This window comes from Elephas maximus, chromosome 2 (assembly GCF_024166365.1).
Source record: "Elephas maximus indicus isolate mEleMax1 chromosome 2, mEleMax1 primary haplotype, whole genome shotgun sequence".
Classification (NCBI taxonomy): Eukaryota; Metazoa; Chordata; class Mammalia; order Proboscidea; family Elephantidae; genus Elephas; species Elephas maximus.
Window position 1 is genome coordinate 86,671,399 of NC_064820.1, and position 19,127 is coordinate 86,690,525.

The window sequence follows — 19,127 nt, forward strand, 5'->3', positions numbered from 1 at the left end:
ACTTGAAAAATATTAAAATCTACGATCTTGTATCATTTATTATGTGCTTCTCCACGTAACTCAAGGGAAAGCAAGAGGTCCCCAAGCTGAGGATCCGCACCCAAACACCGTTTGCCCTTCTGTTCCTGAGGCTTTGAGGAGAAATGACTCAGCCAGCTATCAATATCTCAAGGGAAGGCAGGAAAAAGGTTGTCAGAGCAGGCTTCAAGGGTGAATGAACATGCCAGATGTGCCCCAGAAGATGGGATGCTAACATAATTACATAACCTTAATGCCACCAGCCATATCTAAGACTACCTGAAAATAAAAATGTAAAAACAACATTTGTATAAAACATTTTTTCCCCCCGAGGAGCAGGCCATGTTAAAGTTCAATTCTTAATAACTAATAGTCACTTCTCTTTCAAGGCCCCAAAATATAAAATCGATGAATATTAATTACTCATAATCCCTACTGAAGAAAACTATCCATTCATAGACCACAACAGGTTTTACGTGAAATGTACGTGTACCTGATCTGCACCTTGGAACTTTGACTATGCGTACTTGTATTATTCCTTAGCATTATTTAATACTTTTTAAAATGCAAGAATTAAATTTTTCTCCACTCTCATAAAATTTTCACCATACTCTAGCAATAATTTCATATTTTAAAGTATGATCTGCACATTTATTGAACATACACTAAATTCAAGCACACAGTAAGTACTGTATAAAAAAAAAAACTGTATACTCAGCATTTAATCTTCTTATTACTATCCCCACTTTATAGATGAAGGAACTGAGGCATGGGGGGTTAAATAATTTGTTGAAGGTCACACAGTTAATTAGTGGCAGTTGGGCTTGAATTTTTAAATTATTACCTTATTTTCTTCTAATGTGAATATGGTATTAGAGTTTATATTTCAAGACTCTATTCTGATTAAAAAAAAATTTTTTTTTTTTTTTTTATGGGCAGGTTAATACTGCTCTGGTAGTCTGAGCAGCATCAGCTATGAGCTTAGTAGATACCTGTTCTAGATAAGATAAAACCAAACCAAACCCATTGCCACTGAGTGGATTCCAACTCACAGTGACCCTCTAGGACAGAGTAGAACTGTCCCATAGGGTTTCCAAGAATCAGCTGAGGGTTTGAACTGCAGACCATGCTCTTAACCACTGTACCAACAGGGCTCCCAGATAAGACTGTTATTGTTGTTGTTAGGTGCCATTGAGTTGATTCCGACTGACAGTGACCCTATGCACAACAGAACGAAATACTGCCTGGTCCTGCGCCATCCTCACAATTGTTGCTAAGCTTCAGCCCAAATAAGATATGTCTATGTTACTGTACCTTTGACCCATGTATTCCAGTTCATTTCCTGAGTATCCTGTAGCAACCACCCTCTCACCCTACACACAGGTGCTGGTGATCCATGGATGCCTCTACACAGATGGAACTCAAAACGGACAGCTTTTCTGAGTCCCATTTATATCAATTATCTGGAAGTAGCCACTTCACTCCCCATACTCAAAAAAGAGAAATGTAATTATGTAATGATATTAATAGTGGGACACTGAATTCAGCTCTATGTTTAAGAAATATTATCTGTTTCTCTCTCCTTCTCTCTCTCACATATCTTCAACCCCTCCCTGTTGACCTGAACCTGTACATATGCTCAAGTCTATTCTAGCTTAAAAACAAAAGTGTTAGGTCCTATTCTGTTGTGAATCATGAAACTATTACAGTAGCCTTCTAAATTTTACTTATACCACTCCACCAAAACTCTTCTCCCCAAGACCACCTAAGTTTTCTTACTTCCAAATTAAGGGCAATCTTCGGAATTTTTTTTTTTTTTATCTTACATTTACTGAGAAACTTGAATTTGACTGTTGAATGTTCTCTCCTTTGAACGCCTTTCCTGGTTCTCAATCATTATTCTCTCCTGATTGTCCTCCCTCCTCTCCAATAACTTCTTGGAGGATTCCTCTTCATCTGCCCACACTTAACTGTTGACTTTCTCCAGGGCTTCAACCCCAGGCCCTGCGCTAACTATACTGCACAGTTTCACCTATGAACACTCTTAACCTACAGTATGACGCATGCTGTTAAGTCACAAACCATTACGGACCCAGATCTCTGTGAATGGACATTTTTATCTGAATGTTGCACCCAAAAAACTCCCCACAGTCCAATCAATTCCCACTCATTGGGACCCTGTAAGACAGCGCAGAACTGCCCCATCAGGTTTCCAAGGCTGTAAATCTTTAGGGAGCAGATTGCCACATCTTTCTCCCATGGAGTGGCTAGGCTGGAACCGGCAGTTAACCAGCAGCCAAGTGCTTAACCACTGTACCACCAGGGCTCCTCAAACATCACTCAGTCATCTAAAAATTTAACTTCCTCATGCTAAGTTCATTGTCTTTTCTCCAAAACCTGCTGCTCTTTCTGTATTTCCTTACTTGGTCAATGGCATCATTATTCTTTCCATCATCCAAATCTAAAACGTGGGAGGCTTCTCCTTCACCTCTATCACCAAACTATTCGACACATTCTTCACTATCTAGAATCCACCATCTCATCACCTTTCACTGGACAATTACAATTGCCTTGTTAACTAATCTTTACCTCTGCTCTCAACCCTGTTCAATCCATCTCTACACTGATGCCAAGTAAACATCTAAAAACACAAATCTAATCATTCCACACACATTGTAAAATCTTGGAATTGTAGTCCAAAATCCTTGATGTACTCCAAGACTTCATATCTGACCATTGCTTGTGTCTCTAACCTTATCTTCTATCACTTTCAGGTACTACACTTAGAGGTCAACGGGCCCAAACTTCCTGTCATTTCTTAAACACAGTAATCCCTTTTGAGCCATCATACTAACAATTCCTCGCCCAAAATACCTTGCTCTCACTAACTTTCAGCTCAACTCTACTTTCTCTATGAATCCTTTCCTAACTCTCACAATCTGAGAGTGTATTGTGTTGCTATTATAACCAGTACATATCATTATAACACTTTTTTTTCTTTTTTTTAAATCATGCTTTAGGTGAAAGTTTACAGCTCAAGTTAATTTCTCATTCAAAAATTTATACACATATTGTTTTGTGACATTGGCTGCCATCCCCACAATGTGACACTATGCTCCCCCTCACTACCCCAGGTTCCTTGTGTCCATTCGTCCAGTTCCTGTTCCTTCCTGTCTTCTCATCCTGTTTTTGGACAGGAGCTGCCCACTTGGTGTGGTATATTTGACTGAACTAAGAAGCACATTCCTCATGTGTATTATTTTTGTTTTATAGGCCTGTATAATCTTTCTCTGAGAAGTGGGCTTCGGGAATGGTTTCAGTTCTGGGTTAACAGAGCATCTGGGGGCTATAGTTTGGGGAGTTCCTCTAATCTCTGTCAGACCATTAAGTCTGGTCTTTTTACATGAATTTGAATTCTGTTCTACATTGTTATAACACTTTTAATTCTCTCTCCTACGACTGAGTCCTTAAGAGTAGAATAGCTTTGCACTTTATAAATACTTCGTGAACAGGCTTAAACAAGGTAATTTCATTTTCAAATATTACATAAAAAACGCAAGTGAAAAAAGTTCGTAAAGACTTCAACTGTTCAATGTAACAAGGACCATGAGTTTGACCCAATAACCACCTAGTAAGGTGTTGAAGGACACACATTATTCTAATTATCTGGACCAGCGCCAGCAATAGCTTTACTGGTCAACATAAAAAGGCAACCATTATTATAATCCTAAATTCCTAACCCTGGAGCACAGATTACGAAGCCCAGCTCCAAAGAGTTTAGGATAAAATGATCAAGCATCTGCTGGATTTAAGGCCCACAAGAATGGCTGGCTACACAAAATGATTAAGAAAGCTTAGAAAATGAGCAGATGGACATTTTTCTGGGAAAAAGGATCCATAGTCTCATAGCTTCATCAGTTCTCAAAGGACCCCATGACTTCAAAACTGTTAAGATTCACTAATTTATATAGACAAAGCAGGAATTGCAAAGGGTATGTTAGTAGTTTTAGGGAGAAAACATTTAAACATCAAAAATACCTTACCTATATATTTTGCATATGCTAGATTTAAACTGATCAAGTATAGTCTAAAAATATTTATGTGGTTATATTTTATTTATTTTACATCTCCAGCTAAATATACATGAAATTATTTAAAATACCAAAGTCACGGAAGGAAAGGCTCCCCTGAATCTCTGTGCCATAGAAAAAGGAAGAGCCACGGCAGATTTAAACGCTGTACCTCTGACAGCTGAGACCAAAGAAGCAAAAAACCAAGGTATACACTAAGTTATTATCAACCATCTAATGTATGGGAATAGGTTAAATCCATGAGAAAGTGAGTAAAAGAGAAATAAAGGCAAGAAACACAATTAGTATTATAATTGAAAACTCTTAAAATCCTCACTTTGTTAGTCCACTGATCCAACAGGGACAGACTACTAAAATAGTTTCTTATGCCACTTTTCAGACCTAATTGAAAAAATACAAAATGTAAGCGTGTCAATAGATGAAGGAATTCAATTATATTCCACAATTAAGTATTTACAGCCTAGATTTAGATATCATAACTATACACCATCTAAAATGAAAATTTGATTTTTATACTATTACACATTTTTAAAAAAATAATTTTTAAACCCCAGGAAAACAGCACAATGATGGTGCTCAACTACAATGAACCGTTGTTCCAAATACAGGAACTCTGAACCAAAACACTGCACCTGTTCCTGCCATATGTATGTGAGACAAATAAGGGAAACCCACAAGTACAACCACAACTGACCAAGTGTGGTTCCATTTATCACGGGACTTCTAGTAAAGCATGCTTTCAGGAGCGAGGTTAAAAAGATGATGGCATTAAATAACGTTCCAAGGAGACCATGTGCAATAGCATCAGCAGATAGCCTTTGTTTATAAAGCTCTGAGCAGGAAATGCTTCTAACTGAAGAAAGGCACAAAAAAATAAAAATAAAGGGAATGTCTTTTCCATGCATACACCTGGACTACGAATTACTGCTGGGGAAAAGTCACATATCTGGGCATACTGGTGCCACAATGCTCTGACAACCAAGTAGCCCTCCAACACTGCCTGGTGATCTTTTTGTATGTTCCTAGTCAGTTCTCTCCCTGACTCGATAAACAACTATTTCAAACTCTTTTTAGGCTATTCTTCACTCTACTAAAAATTCACACGACCACCACCATCAGCAGAAGACCTCACATCCTATTCTACAGACAAAACAAAAGCCATCAAAGAAAGTACACAGTCTCTTGCCAGCAAACCCACAAACGCCCTTGTATCTCCTCTCATCACAGTGGTAGAGATGGTGCTCTCCTCTTACTTCCCACCACCTGTACTCTGTATCCCCTTCTTCCTGGCTTCTGCAGGGGTTTTACATCACTGATTATCCCCTCTCTCCTTGTATCTTCAACCTCTCTTCCTCTACTGATTCCTTCTCATAAACACTAAACATGCTAATATTTCTCCCACCTAAAATGAGAAAAATTCTCTCAAATCTATAACACTCCTTCAGGTATCACTTTTTCAGGTATCACTAATTTCTCTTCACAGCTGAACCTTCCAGTCAGAACTGACTGTATCTACCATTTCCCACTTCCTAACTTCCTGGTGGAGTCCCTGGATGGTGCAAACGTTTAAGCACTTGGCTACTAACCAGAAGGTTGGTGGTTTGAATCCACCCAGAGGCACCTTGGAAGAAAAGCCTGGCAATCTTTCTGAAAGATCATAGCCACAGAAAACCCTAAGGAGCACAGTTCTACTCTGAAACACAGGGGGTTGCCAGGAGTCAAAGTCAACTCCACAGCAACTGGTTTAAACTCCTAGTTGCTTCTTAACCCATTACCCTCCGGCTTCCCAGCTCATCGCTGGCTCACATCAGTCATTTTCACTAAATCCATAAAGGGCATATTCACTCCTATTATGTTACCCTGCAGCTGCATTTAACACTACTGACCTTTCTTCCTCCTTCTTAAAACAAGCCCTTACAACATTCCCTTTAGTTGTTCCTTCTGTCTCCTGTTCACACACCTCAAATGTTAGTGTTGCAAGGGTTCTGTACTAGGCCCACTTCTCTCCTCATTCATGTGCAATTCCACCCCCTGGCCCGCTCTTTTATATCAGACCCATCTAACTGCTGCCTGCTCAACATCTCCACTTGAATTTCATGTTTCTCAACTTCAGTGTGCCTAAAAAACTGGACTCTTCATCTACTTCCCAGACTTAGCCAATCACCAAATCCTGCCAATTCTACTAACGTCCCTCAAATCTGTCCACTTCTCTTCCTCCCCATTACTTACTCCCTAGTGCAAGTGACCATTCTCTATCCCTTACTGCCACAGCCTTCTAAGTGTCTCTAGGCTTATTCCTGTTCCACCCACTCTCTATAGAACCAGAGTGATACTGCTAGGATGTAAATTCACATTACTTTCCTACTTAAAAACTTAACTGCACTGTATTGTCTTTATGATTAAATTCGAAGTCTTAGTTTATCAAACCAGACTTCTCCGTAATCACTCTTATCACCTTCCATTTAATTTCCAACATACAGAAGTTCTATCCTTCTTACAGGCTATACTCTCCCTGATTTTCATCTCCAGGTCCTTGCCCGTGATACGATTTATCAGAACAGTCTCCTTCTCTGCCTTTTCATGCCTCTCTGGCCAACTCTTAGTCATAGTTAAGACTTTGGCTTAGATATCAGCTCCTCCTATGAGTCGTCCTTGACTCTTATGCCAGGTGAAATGTATTTGGTGTGTGCCTAACAATACTCTACATATTTCCCATAAAACATATATTTCTTTTTTACTGCTTATTTAATTATTTGTTTTCCTCAATAAACTGCCATCATCAAGAAGGTAGGGATGTGTGCCTGGTGTGTCCCTAGTATCTAGCATAGTGCTTAGCATATAAGAACCTTGATAAGTATTTGTTGACAAAATGGAATAAACAATAAACTTTATTAGATTTGCATGGCGAAATATGCTCAAAACCTAGTAAGTAAATAAAATTTAAAAAGACACCACCACCACCACATGGCAGAAATATAAAGGTACGAAAGGTACATCTTCAGGGCAAAAAACAAAAAACCCATTCAGTTAAGTATCTGCTGAGCAGTGCTTCAGGTAACTGTTTTTCATGAATATGTTTTTCTATCTCAAGAGAATGAAGATAAACTTATTTCAGTATCTGCTCATTTGCAACCTGTTCCTCTCTTGTTCTTGGGAGTTTTTTTTACTTGGTGACGAGTTGTTACTTTTGAACAGGACTGGCCTATTACAGAAGATGCAGTCAAATTATTCACCTGAGTTGCTTCTCCCACTCCCCATCCCTCCAGGAGGAGAGGCAAGGGTTTAAAGAATGAACTGGAATAGCATGCTAAACTGTATAGTTATCTAGTGGTCTGGGGTTATGACAACTTGCTAGCCCGCTTTGCAGAAAACCAACCTTATAGCTAGTTCAACAATCAGATAGCCAAGAAAAAGTGCCATCCTTATTTTGCCACCGTAAGATGAGAAAGGAATCATATTAACAGTTGGAAGATTCTACACACTGGTCCCTATTCCAGCATGACTCAGTAAAACTATCTTAATGTCAAATAACACCAATGCACACTCTGAGTTTTTTGTTTTAAGTGCCACTTTTCAGAAAAATAATTTTTAAAATAAGAAGGAATAAAAGGGAAGCATAAGATCATAAATAGGTATGGTACAGGCCTTCTGGAATGCATCGATCTAGTAAAAACTGGAATAAAACAAGATACTTACCACCACCAAGAATGTAAGAATCCTGGTGGTTCCCCCAACGTGATGTTTTTTTCCCATCTTATCTAAAATGAACAAAAGAGATATTAAACAGTTTCCTAATAATACTTCTTTCCATACATATTAAAAACAATATTTTCTAATTTAAAATATTAAGGTAGTATATAAGTTTGTCATTGCTATCATATTATTCTTTATTCATATTTTACAAGTACTCATTTTACATAGTAATTTAAGTAATTTAAATTTTAAGTAATTTAAAACTGTATTCCTTTTAAGCAGAATGAGGTAAGGGCTTAACTTTAGCTTCACTACTTACTAGCTGTGTGAGCTTGGAAAAGTTACTTAAGTCTTCTGTGCCTCAGTTTCCTCATCTATAAAATGGGGATAATAATAATTACCTACCTCACAGGGTTGCTGTGAAATGAAAAACATTTAAGAGTACCTGATATGTATTAAGTGCTTAATAACCATTAGCTGCTATTATTTTTTCTTTACCTCAAAGAGCATTCCTCTAAAAATTTATTCCACCAGCACGGTCACCAGCACTCACAAAATCCTATTAATATTCCATGTAAAAACATTCAAGTGCTTAGGGATGTGCCAAACAATCAGAATAGGGAGCACAGTGGTTTGTTTTTTATTTGAGTCAGAACAGTGTAAAAGACCCTGGTGATGACAGTTAGATGATGTACAATGGAGACAGGATTTTACAATAAAAATAAATTTGTTTTTGTCTTTGTTAGGTGCATTGAGTCAGTTCTGACTTATAGTGATCCTATGTACAACAGAATGAAACACTGCCTACTCCTGCACCATTCTCACTATCATTGGTTGCTATGTTTGAGCCCCTTATTGCAGCCACTGTGTCACTCATTCTCGTTAACGGTCTTCCTCTTTTTCACTGCCTACTTTATTAAGCACGATGTCCCTCTCCAGGGACTGGTCCCTTCTAATAACCTGTCCAAAGTACATGAGATGAAGTCTCACCATTCTCACTTCTAAGGAACATTCTGTCTCTACTTCTCCCATGACAGATTTGTTCATTCTGGCAATCCACGGTATATTCAATATTTTTCTCCAACATCATAATAAATAAGTTTAAGTGGTTAAAATTCTTGTATTTTATAAAATCCTGATAGCTTACAAAACGTTAAATGCCTAAAAACAAAAACCAAATCCATTGCCATTGAGTTGAATGGTCCCATAGGGTTTCCAAGGAGTAACTGGTGGATTCAAACTGTCAACCTTTTGGTTAGCAGCTGAAACTCTGAACCACTGTGCCACCAGGGCTCCAATACCTAAACCAAAAACCAAACCTGTTGCCGTCGAGTCGATTCCGACTCATGGCGACCCTATAGAACAGAGCGGAGCTGCCCCATAGAGTTTTCAGGGAGCACCCAGTTGATTCAAACTGCTGAACTTTCGGTTACTAGCCGTAGCACTTCGCCACTACACCACCGAGGTTTCCCCAATACCTAAGGGAAATATAAATTCAATATACACGCTTTAAAAATCATTTAGTAGAGTTCTGTGAAATAATCATCAGATTTCAGTCACCAGGTTTTTTAAAGGATAATAATAAATCCTACACTTGTTAATGTATTCTGTAATTTTGTGGACTGTAAGGTAGTATATAAATTTGTAAGTTAAGATGGCTGAGAAATGCAACCAAGACAGGATTATAGAAACTACACATATGACTAGGAAAAATAACAGAGTTGGGAATAAGGAAGAATTTTCTATGATCCTGGTATAAATGGGAGAATCAAATAAAAATTAATCATTTAAACAGAAAATTAAGCTTCTAATTACTTTTAATAATCATTTTTTGGATTTGGTGTTCTGTCTAACTGATAGTTAAAATGTATACCAAATTCAGGTGAACAATTAAAAACATCATCCTTAAGAGAATTAGATTTTTGAGATTTTTGTTTCTCTTTTGTTTTGGTGAATCAGAGGCACTTGAGGAGCTCACAATTATTAGCATCAATATGAACATCAGCTATCACTACTAACCCAGAAATCTGAAGGAGACTGGGCTTCATTTGTACAGGCTCTATATTATAATTTAAGGATTAAGTTTTTGAAAAATTCCTGATTTGATGGGGTGGGAGGGAGAAGATATATGTCTTTCATAAAATAAGAGTTAAAAAAAGATGGTGATTTTAATTTTCCAACTGTTTCCATTTCAGATGAGTTAAAGTATGGAGCCCTGGTGGAACAGTGGTTAAGAGCTCAGCTGCTAACCAAAAGGTTAGCAGTTTGAATCCACCAGCTGTTACTTGGAATCCCTATGGGGCAGTTCTACTCAGTCCTATAGAGTTGCTATGAGTCAGAAATGACTCAACGGCAATGAGTTTGGTTTTCTTTTTTATATGTATATTGTAACAAATTTTAAACAAGGCAACTTCTCTCCAAATTTAAAAATTCTAAGTAAATACTCTTTACAAATCAAACTTATAAATTTATTTTGTGCCTGTACTAAATAAACACTGTAGCAGTAAGCACAAAACATAAAAATCCCTGCCTTGAGGGAATTTACACTTCAGTAGGGAAGACAGACCCCTAAAGCAACACTACTTCCCCAACAAACAAGAAGTTACTTGTGTTTACATTAAAAACCCATTAAATGTCAAGTCGATTCCAACTTTTATCAACCCTATATATTAAAACCATTGCTGTTGAGTCGATTCCAACTCACAGCGACCCGACAGAACACAGTAGAGCTGCCCCATAGGGTTTCCAAGGAATAGCTGGTGGATTCTACCCACCAACTTTTTGGTTAGCAGCTGAAGCTCTTAAAAAAATTAACAAATGCTATGGAGAAGAACAAAGCAGTGAAGGAGAAAGAGAGCAGGAAAAGGTAAGAAGGGAGTTAACAATTTTAAATAAAGTGATCCAGAAAGGTCTCAACGAAAAAAGAGGCCTGAAAAACAACCAACCTATGTGTGTAAGTATATGCCATCGTTTTCCAGATAAAATAATTTAAAAAATTTTTAACAATATCGCAATCAGCAAAATATGCTCATAGGTCTTTAATACCACAAGTAGTAAGCAACTATAATTACAGATTCCAGAAAAATTCAAGGAATTCTTTCTATTATGAAAGAAGTTGGGAATTCTTATCCCAAAAGGACTTAAAAAGAAAGCTTTAAGACAGGAACTCAGAGGGTGGCCTTAAATTTAAAAGAAAAAAAAAAGCTCTTTAAGGACAAGGTTCAGGAAGACATGAAAAAACCCTAAATGCCATTAAAATCACTGACACTGGTTACATTTTTTAGAGTTCTTAAGTAAGTAAAAAGTGAAACAAGAGGAATACTGATGCAGACAACATTTAATTTGTTCTCAAAAAACAAAGTAAATTTTTGAAATTAGAAAATTACATATGTAATGGCCATTTTTAAAAAGAGCTAAAAGGAAAAATCTCAGGAATTAAAGAACTTGAAGTTAGGAAGACTAAATAAAACAGTATACCAGAACATGCTATATAAATGTAAACCAGGTCCTAACCTGAATACTTCTAATTAGTAACACAAAGAATTTGTGCATCTATGCCACCTTTATCTGATAATTTCAGCTGATCAATATATATCTTTCTAGTTCATAAAAAAATAAAGTACTTAATGAGTTTTATGAAAAATAAAACTCTGATATCCTGCTAAAGTTACAATTTAGTAAAAATCGTGTGTCTCATTCTCCTAGTCTTCATTACTATTTTTTCACTAGTTGATGTCTTCTGGAAAGGGCAACAGGACCTCCCGCAAGTGTCCCAGGAACACTAATATTCCTAATCACTAGAATCATATTAACCACATGAAAAGCAAGGTTTCTCAAATTAGTGACCTTGGATTTCAACTCAGTTCCTTCAATAATATGAAGGTGAAATAATGCAAATATTACTATTCTCAATTAAAAGAAAAATGAGAGATGAGTTACAGAGAAGTTAAGGTAGTATGACTAAGTCTCAGTGCGTGCTGAAACTGGGCTTAGACTCCCAGTCTGAGTCCTACTCCACCACATCAGTTACTAAGCAATCTCCGTCCTACACTCACGCAACTTCCACAACCAATCACCAGCTATTTCAGGAGATGGAGCGTCTAGGAAACTATCCATACGGCTCATACGTGATACGGTCCTTTATGAGAGGGAAACTGAAAGTAATACATTTGTCTTTTACAGAGTATCGTATCTTATTCCTCAGAGAAACTCAAAATGCTTCATATACATAATCACTTTCATCCTCATAATATTCTTTACTAAAAGTAGAACTCATCTTTCTCACTTTAAATTACAAGTCTGTGGCAGAAGCAGCTAGAACCTCAGCCCATGAGACTGAAGTTACCACAAAAGCCATCCATTTACAATTACGAAATGACCTACACTTACAGTTCTTCTTTAGGCACCTCCTACAGAAGAGATCTTGAAACCCAATAGAGCAGTTCTACTCTCTCCTGTAGGGTCTCTAGGAGTCAGCATCAACTCCATAGCAACAGGTTTTTGTAGAAGATATGATTTCACATAAGGAATATGTTTACATATAAATGGTATTGTTTACCTCCAAACCAATCACAACTCAAGATATTACTTGTTTACAGAAAGCATGATATACTGTTCAAGAAAAGACAAACAGAACCCTGACTTATAGAAAACTAAATCATATCCATTGCAGCACTCTTAGAAACAATGAAAATTAGAAATAACCTATGTTTTATCAATAAAGAAAAAAAAATTTTTTTAATAGTGAATACAAAATAAATTATATACTGCAGCACAGAATGCAATAATTTCAAAGAATAAGATATATGTGCCTCGTAAAAATGTCATCCTGTATTGGTTTTTGATGTTGGAGAAATGGAAGGCTGGAGAACAATATGGCAGTATGAAACTTTTTCTGTTTAAAAAACAAAGTGTGCAAATACATGTATGTATTTGGGTAGTGTGTATTTTGAAGAAATCACACTAAACTCTTACAATGATATCTCTAAAAAAGGGTCAAGGAGGACTTCCACTTTAAAATTATATTCATCTGTGTGGTTTGTTTTTGGAAAAGATGTATTAGTGATGAGTGGGGTTGCGAATGGCAAGAAAATACACCTAAATGTCAAACTTTATATTAGAAACAATTCTTCTGCTACTTACAAAGAGGCATTTTCTGTTGAGTTTCTTTAGCTTCAGGCTTGTTTACGTGACGTCTGTACAATTTTTCTCTCTCTATTCTGTTTTTCCTTCTTCGATTACTTCAGCCCAATGTATATTTTCTACTCCCAGGGTATTTTGCTATTTAATCACCCAGGTCCCCTTCCTTCCCTCATTTGCCCAGCTAGAATCTGTGTTCTCCTAGAACTTAAATTTTCTTGAGGCCTATTTCCTACTTCCAGCTTGCACATCTGGGGGCCTTTTTCTGCGATTATGCTGTGTCTCTATCATATGAGCTGAAGTTTTCAGCAACTTGTGAAATGAGTTCCTTTATGTGGCCTTTTGCCTTGGTTCTGGGAACAAACAGGTTGAGAAATTTTTCCCCTAAATTCTGAGGAGTTACCTTTGCCCTGATTTTCTACCCCAGAGTGTTTTTACTTTTGTCCAGGTTGATCAACAATTCTTGTGTAAGCAGCAAAAACCATGATGCTTTGATACTTTTTGTCTGGCCCTGAGCTGCAGCCTTCCCTGTGATTGGTCTATTTTACGTACTTTGCAGGGATTGGTCAATATACTACAGACTATCCAAATGAAGTGACTATAAAAAAAAACAAAAACAAACTCCTTGCTCTCAAGTCAATTCTGACTCATAGTGACTACAGACTACACAAATGAAGTGAGTATGCTCCAGCAAGGTTATTGGTGAGCTCATGGCCTTGCTTGGAGGGCCATGTCTTAAAATTAATAAGGAGTTTGCTTATATACACAGCCAATCCCATGGAGGTTTCAGAAAGGAGAAAAGGCAAGAGGGAAGAAAGAAGCAGAGAGAGAGGAGATGAAGAGCCTCCTAAAAGAGCTGTAACATGGGTCAAGGACTATAACACTGAAGACAGCGAGGGGGCCAGAAGGGGCCCTGCAGCAGAGCCAGCATTGACAGATTAAGAAGGGGCCCTATAGTAGAGCCTGCGGCAACAGTTTCGGGGGAAGCCTGTATAGGATGGCAAGTCCCAAGTCTGTGGGTCAGCCTGGGGGCTTCTCCGGAATCACATAGCTGCAGGGACCGGTGAATCCAAGATTGGCAGGTCAGAGAGCAGGCCTCTGGCTCCTGGATTCTGGAGGCCAATGAATCTCAAGATCAGCAGATAAAGCAGTAAGCCACTGACTCACAGGCTGCAGAGACTAAGGAATTCCAAGATTGGCAGGTAAGCTGCTAGTGCAACTCCCAAGAACCAGAAGTCAGATAAGAAGCTAGCTGTAGGATCCATCAAAAAGCTGTGCAAAAGCCAGCAAGCTTTGCCAGAAAGTCCGCATACGCTGGATGCAGGCCACAACCCCCTAGGAACTCCCTTTCAATTGACTAGATGGTCATAGCAAATCTCACAATGGAAGTGATTACATTATATCAGATCTCATTATGAAAGTGACTGCATCATTACATAGCAGCCAAATTATACCCTAACTGCCAAATCACTGAGAATCATGGCCCAGCCAAGTTGACACACAACCTTAACCACACAGTCTACTCCTTGTGAACTTGGCACCCATACACATCTCCCTAATCCATACACAATCTCTAAATAAAGACAATTATAAAGTCATACTTGTGCCTAACATGATACAACTAACATGCATACAACCTGTTTACATCTTATATAAGTGAAGAAAACAAAAATATTTGATGTATATATACAAGGAAGAAACACTCAGAACAATTACAGTCCTCGTTTCTGCAACTAGTCATTTAGAATTATCTTCCTCCACCATCTACTCCATACTCCTTTACCCTCAGCAACTACCTCAGTGTGTCATGGTTTTTTGACTGGTGGGGTGACCCAAACCTTCCTGAAGGGTCTGGGCCATTAGCAGTCATGTCAGAATTGGGTCACTGTAGTTTTCCATTGATTTTAATCACAGGGCACTGTAGTACTAAGAGACATCCTAAAGGATCTCCTGTATTCCAGACTTTACCTCCATTATACAATATCAATCAGATTTCCTCTTGGTAATCAGGATCGATTATACCAGCCAAATCAGTAACTCCCTTCTTTGCCTGATGATCCAGAGGCATAAGGAGCCCTAAGTGGTTGCATGGCATTCTTAACTCCCAGTTCAGCAGAATCTGTGTTGTGTCTCCTGGTGAGAGCATTCCTCCCTTTAGAACTAAGACCTCTAGATCTGCAAAGCATAGGGTCACAGGGACGGGAAGTAAAAATTTTGCAAGTGGGACGCTAGGGGTAATAGTGAGTGGTGTCACTCCCATCTCCACCCCTTGATTCCTGAATTCATGAATCCTGACCATGGGAGAAATAGCACCATATACTGGATGCTGATTTAGAGCATATACAGTTTCCTGGAGAAGGCTGCCTCAACCCTGCAAGGTATTGCCACCTAGCTGGTGCCATAATTGTACCTTTGGAAGGCCATTCCATCATTCTGTCAAGCCAGTTGCTTAAGGAAGACGGGGAACATGGTAAGACCAGTGAATTCCATGAGCCCACTAGGCATGTGCCCACTGCCACACTTCACTTGCTGTGAACTGAGTCCCTTGATCTGAGGTGACGCTGTCTAGAATACCATGATGGTAATAAGGTATTCTGTAAGTTCACAGATGGTAGTCTTGGCAGAAGCATTTCATGCAAGGAAGGCAAATCCATATCCAGTGTATCTATTCCAGTAAGAACAAAATGCTGCCCTTTCCATGATGGAAGAGGTCCAGTGTAATCAACCTGACATCAGGTTGCTGGCTATCACCTTGAGGAATGGTGACATATCAGGGACTTAGTGTTGGTCTCTGCTGCTGGCAGACTGGACACGCAGCAGTGGCTGCAGCCAAGTCGGCCTCAGTGAGTGGAAGTCCACGTTACTGAGTCCATGCATAACCTCCATCCTTGCCACCATGGTCACCGTATTCATGAGCCCATTGGGGCAATGATGGGAGTGGCTGGGGAAAGAGGATGACCGGTTTCCACAGAATGCATCATCCTATCCACTTGACTGTTAAAATCCTCCTCTGTTAAGGTCATCCTTTGGTGGGCATTCATGTAAGACACACATATCTTCACTTCTTTGGCCCATTCAGAGAGGTCTATCCACACACCTCTTCCCCATATCTCCTTGCCTCCAATTTTCCAATCATGTTCCTTCCAAGTCCCTGACCATCCACCCAAACCACTGAATTAGTATACAATCACATATCTAGCCATTTCTTCCTGCAAGCAAAGTGAACAACCAGCTCCACTGCTCAAAGTTCTGCCCATTGGGAGGATCTCCCTTCACTACTGTCTTTCAGGGAGGTCCAGCAAAGGGCTGTAGTGCTGCTGCTGTCAACTTTTGAGTGGTACCTGCATATTGCACAGAACCATCTGTAAATCAGGTATGAATTTTTTCTTCCTCAGTCAACTGATCATAAGGAACTCCCTATGAGGCCATAGGTGCAGACTGGGAGAGAGCAGATAATGTGACAGAAGTGGAGATCATGAGCATTTGGGCCACTTCCTCATGCAACCTGTGCCTTCAGGTCCTGCGTGGGCCTGATCTCATATTTATCACTTCCATTTAGTGGTTGAGCATTGCCGTGCACGTCTAACTTTATGATCTGTGGGTCAAACAATACCCAGTTCATGATGGATAACTCAGGCCACATGGTGACTTAGTGGCCCATGGTTAAGCATTCAGTCTCTCCTAAGGCCCAGTAAGAAGCCAAAAGTTGGTTTCTGAAAAAGGGAGTAGTTATCTGCAGAGAATGGCAACACTTTGCTCAAAAAATCCTAAGGGTCTGAGCTGTGATTCACAAACAGGGGACTGCTAGAGTCCAAAAAGCATCTCTATCTTCCACTGATACTTCAAGCACCATTGGATCAGCCAGATCATATGGCCCAAGTAGCAGAGTAGCTTGCACAGCAAGCTGAACCTGTTGCAGAGCCTTCTCTTGGTCTAGTCCCCACTCAAAACTAGCAGTTTTTTGAGTCACTTGATAAACAGCACACCTAAATGAGGAACGTGTTGACTCCAAAATCCAAAAAGGACCACCAGACATTGTGCTTCCTTTTTAGTTGTGGGAGAGTTCAGATGCAGTAACTTAGCCTTCAATTTAGAGGGAATATCTCAACATGTCCCACACCACTGGACCCCTAGAAATTTCACTGAAGTAGAAAGCACCTGAATTTTTGCCAGATTAATTTCCTACCTGCTAGCACACAAATGTTTTACCAGTAAGTCCAGTCATTAACACTTCTTCTTTACTAGGTCCAATAAGCATAATGTTATCAATGTAATGGACCAGTGTGATGTCTTGTGGAAGGGAAAGATGATCAAAGTCCTTGAGGACTAAATTATGACATAGGGCTGGAAAGCTGATATAACCCTAAGGTAGGACCGTGCGCATTGCTGGGCTTGCCAGCTGAGGGCAAACTGCGTCTGGTGGTCCTTCGAAATAGGTATGGAAAAAAAGGGATTGGCCAGATAAATAGCTGCACACCAGGTACCAGGAGATGTATGTATTTGCTCAAGAATGAAACCACATCTGCAAGAGCAGTTGCAACTGGAGTCACCACCTTGTTAAGTTTTCAATAATCCACTGTCATTCTCCAAGATCTATCTGTTTTTTGCACAGGCCAAATAGGTGAGCTGAATGAGGATATGGTGGGAATCATTACCCCTTCATCCTTCAAGTCTCTGAGGGTGGTGGTAGTTTCTACAATCCCTTCAGGAAGGCAATATTGCCTTTGGTTTACTATTTTTCTAGGTAGGACAGTTTCCATTGTCAAATGTGACTTACATAAAATAGCAATCACAGTAGACTTCAAAGATGCCAGGGCTCCCTTCACAAATTTCTTCCTCATCATTGTCATAAAAGGTGTGTCCTCTGGGTATTTCATGTGTGGGTCTGTGGGTCTAACCTGATAAATTCACTCTAACATGCCAATTTCCCTAAACCCTTGGATTCCTTTTTCTACAGTATACCAAGGCAGGTCTGTCACTTCAACTTGATTTAGCATGGGCTACTGCATGATCTATGCTTCAGCGAACCAACTAAACTATTAGATCCTTTTCTAACCTCTTGAGCTGAAACAGTGAAGAATCTGTGCTTAGTGTACCCATATCAATGAACTCAGACTGATCCAGCTTTATGCTCTTTGCACCATTATCCCACACCCTTAAGAGCCATTCCCACATATATTCCCCAGGTTTCTGTTTGTTCATATTAGAAAATTCAAGCAATTCTTTTGGAGTGTAGTGTACCTCCTCCTGGGTCATACTTTGTACTTCACCTCTTAGGGCTCACTGGGACTTAAATCTAGCTATAGGTCTAGAAGTAAAAATGAGTGGTGGGGATGTGCTCTGAGAACATTCGGCCATGTCTTGTAAGATATCTGAGCCAGGTGATGTCCCAGGCAATGACTCAGATGCCTCCCTAGGGGATAACTCAGACAAGGGCTCTTCAGACACAGCTGGGTTAATCTCATCAAATGGGAATGGTGGGGCTAATGATTTTACTGTGGAAAGTGGCTTAGCAGACAAAGATGGAGTAATCTCTTCACATGGGACTGAGAGAGCTAGTTCTGTCAGCAGGAGTGATTCAATAGAATTTAGGGGCTCAGTTTCCCCAGCTTCTTTATTATCTGCCCATATGTCCCATCCCAAGTTTCAGGATCCCATTTCTTCCCAATTCATGCCTTCGTTTTAATATCAGACACCATTTAATGTGGGAATCCAACTGGTGTTATAATTCAGCCACTCTTATGATAAGACTCTGGGTTTTGTTTTCAGCAATATCAGCTCTGTTACTACAGGAAATAAGGCTTTCTTTCAAGGCACAAATGGCAACTTTGGAGTCATTTATGTGGCACTTGAGTTATGACTCTGAAGCCCTGAGTTCATCTCTTTCACCATTTGGTTGAGCAAAAGAGGACCAATCGGCTTCTTTACACTTCTCATTTTGATAAAATTGTAAAAAGGTATTAAACCTGATCACCCAGAGCCTCACCTCTCACCAATATCTGATCTATTGGTGGCGATATTTTGAGTATTTCTATTGCCACCTCAAGCCATGGATTAGCAGTACCCTCTTTACTACTGTAAGCAGAGTCAACAACATCTTTAAGACTAATCAGACTTGAGAACTAACTTAGAAAACATATCTTTACAATTTCGTTTCTCTAGAACCACTCAGTATGAAATGTCTTC

At 39.2% G+C, this 19,127-nt stretch overlaps 1 protein-coding gene across 5 annotated transcripts in view; it reads right to left on the reverse strand.

Annotated features, from left to right (window-relative positions):
• Positions 1–19,127, reverse strand: part of SSBP2 (single stranded DNA binding protein 2) — a 302,711-nt gene that overhangs the window by 179,541 nt on the left and 104,043 nt on the right. For all 5 annotated transcript variants that reach the window (XM_049866960.1, XM_049866967.1, XM_049866977.1 and 2 more), the window contains exon 3: positions 7,806–7,867. In XM_049866960.1, the coding sequence (XP_049722917.1) occupies positions 7,806–7,867 (62 nt within the window). The remainder of the gene's footprint in view (positions 1–7,805; positions 7,868–19,127) is intronic.